This window comes from Sinocyclocheilus anshuiensis, unplaced genomic scaffold (genome assembly GCF_001515605.1).
Source record: "Sinocyclocheilus anshuiensis isolate Anshui unplaced genomic scaffold, SAMN03320099.WGS_v1.1 scaffold517, whole genome shotgun sequence".
NCBI lineage: Eukaryota > Metazoa > Chordata > Actinopteri > Cypriniformes > Cyprinidae > Sinocyclocheilus > Sinocyclocheilus anshuiensis.
Genome location: NW_015536535.1, coordinates 862,772 through 865,615, shown reverse-complemented (window position 1 = coordinate 865,615; position 2,844 = coordinate 862,772). Strand labels below are relative to the sequence as shown.

The 2,844-nt window shown below is 39.7% G+C and overlaps 1 protein-coding gene across 2 annotated transcripts in view; it reads right to left on the bottom strand.

The window, feature by feature from the left end:
• LOC107695387 (programmed cell death protein 4-like) overlaps positions 1-2,844 on the bottom strand; it is a 27,703-nt gene that overhangs the window by 7,303 nt on the left and 17,556 nt on the right. For both annotated transcript variants that reach the window (XM_016495278.1, XM_016495270.1), the window contains exon 11: positions 1,363-1,502. In XM_016495278.1, the coding sequence (XP_016350764.1) occupies positions 1,363-1,502 (140 nt within the window). The remainder of the gene's footprint in view (positions 1-1,362; positions 1,503-2,844) is intronic.

The following is a 2,844-nucleotide window of genomic DNA, read 5'->3' as shown; positions in this document are numbered from 1 at the left end:
TAGATATAAAACAGTTCAAGCATATAACAATGTTTAGACGTTAAACCTAGATAAATGTGCGCTGTATCCAATAGTTTGCGCAGAGAGTGGAAGCTGAAGCGCGCTTTGCAGGACATGGAGGTGCCAGCACGATCACTTGCATTTTTTTTCAGTGAATACGCCGTCATTTTTGCTCATAAAGGTAAGACTCGAGTAATACATCATTTGTACTTTGTGTGCACTCACAATATCAACAAAACGTTGTGCTTTTATAAAATAAAGAAAACAAACACGATGCGCTTTCTGCCGTCTCGTCTTGAACAGGAGCGCTTACAAAAATGAACTCAGCAAATACATGCCTCACAGACATGATAAATATATCTATAGAAAGCTTTAAATTGTTACTTAACAAAATAAAAAAACAAAAAAACAAAAACTCTTTCATTATAATCATAATCCTTAAAAATGCACTTCTCTCTAAAGGCGCATCTAATGAGGAGATGGCGAGTCAGGATCGGCAACTTCATCCTTGCGACACCGACTCAGAAAACACTATTTATTAGTAAATAACTGAAATATCTCCTTACTGTTTCCCCCTGACACATTTGTGGTAATTACTTTTGCCGATGCTTTGCGGCAAGCTTAATTAAGCCTATTGCATGCATTTGAACGCAGAACTGTTCAGCTGCGCTGAAGGCACGCATGACCTGCTGCTGCAGGACACTAAACACCGTCGAGCTGCTTTTGACAGTCGCGGTAGCACGGTCTCGTGTTGTTTCCACCAGCGTAGCAATTTTTTTCATCACTAATTGATGGCTGTCTAAAATATAAAATAAGGAGAAGCCTAAAACAGGCCCGAGGCCCGGTCCGTGTCTGAACTATGACGTGAAAATTGGGCCGAAGCCCAGCCCAAGGGGCGTAAAAACGTCGGGGCCCATTGGGCCCAGGCTAAAATGCAGGACTCTGGTTCGGCTACATCAAGTAAATTTCTCAGTTATGAGGAGAATAAGAAACTGGCTATGATCTAGCACACATAGAACGATTTGACTGAAAATTTATCAGAAGAGAAGAAAGAAAAATAGTGGTCATCTATGCAATTCGGAAAAAGAGGCGGCTTTTGTTCATTGTTTTTTTTGTTTTTTTACTCTTTGTACAGCAGTTATTGTTCATTCTAAATGTATTTTTAATGTAGAATATGTGTTACATAAATACATGAAGTGTAGAACATATAAAAAAATGCTCGTGGCTCATCTGCCAGTGGGTGCCCCCCCCACGCATAAAAGTGAAACTTCGCCTATGCTAGCAGACAGTAACAAAATGTATATTCTCTAGTCTTTACATATGACGGAACATCGGTTAACAGGGAAGACACAAGTCTCTGACCTGGTTGGACAGGAATCTCTCAGCTGCTTAGTGATCACTGACTCTTTGTAACAAAGGTCCACAAAGGTTTCCATAATGGAGTGCGCATGAGGCACATCCAGGTTGATCTCTGGCAGCTCATCATATACACGCTGGAAGCCCTGTGTAAAACATGCAAACCCATAAATCATCTCACAAACAGTCTCACTGTTCAAAAAAAATTTCCAACCATGCAATTACATATTTAATCTGGTCAAATTATGTAATGAATTATGTGGAATTCAATTACTGATTTGAAAGCTGTTGTTATGAACAGAAAGCTTTAAAAACATTCATAAAAATTATGGAAAGAAATGAATGAATGAATGAATGAACAATACTTCCTCACTACAGGGTTGCCATTTTGTTTCTCGTTCACAATCACAAAAATAATGGCTTTTAGATTGTCCTCTGCAGGGTTCCAACTTGCAAACTTTCAATTACCAAGTCAAGTTGTATGTCAACAGACCAGGGGTCGGCAACCTACAGCATGCGTGCCAACAGTGGCACGCAGAGGGATAATCGCTGGCACGCGAGTAATAGGGAAAACTGCATACTGACGTACATTTTGAGGTAACAACTTCTCATAGTCACACAGCCTGTTAGAAGCTATAAATACTATTAAAGTGTGAGAATTAACTTGCGCTAGTCTACGGATGTAGACTGCACATTCTAGGCACTAGTGATGGGTCGTTCTTGAACGATTCATTCATTTTGAACGAATCTTTAATGTTACTCAGGAAGAACGAGTCGTCTCAGGGAGTGATCCGTTCAGTCGCGCATGCGCAACATCCTATAGGTTCTGTACTGGAATTAGTCAAGTAGTTCACCTGTTTCGAGTCTTCGGGTTTTTCGAGTCATTCGTTCATCACGTGACAGTCCCATAAGCTTAACCAATGCAGTCTGAGCCGGAAAGAGAATTGATTAGTTCATCTCTCGAGTCTTCGGGTTTTTCGAGTCGTTCGTTCATCACGTGACAGACCAATAGGCTTGAGGCCGGAAAAGAGACTTAATAATAATAACCAACTCTTTATTACCTTTGTTACAACATTCAGTGTTATGGAAAAGAACCATAATGACAGAAATTCACACATTTATAAACTGTAAGAAGTAAAAAGCTACAATCTGAGACCAGAAATACATTACATAACTGTAAGAGTAAATAATAATAATAATAATAATAATAATAACTATGCATCCGTTTGTAAGGAAGCTTGTAAATTAACTAATTTCTCTATGCTGTCACGTCACGTGACAAAAGAATGAACGATTCCAAAGACTCGAGAGATGAACTAATCAATTCTCTTTCCGGCTCAGACGGCATTGGTTAAAGCTTATGGGACTGTCACGTGATGAACGAATGACTCAAACCGAAGACTCGAGAGATGAACTAATCAATTCTCTTTCCGGCTCAGACTGCATTGGTTAAACTTATGGGGCTGTCACGTGATGAACGAACGACTC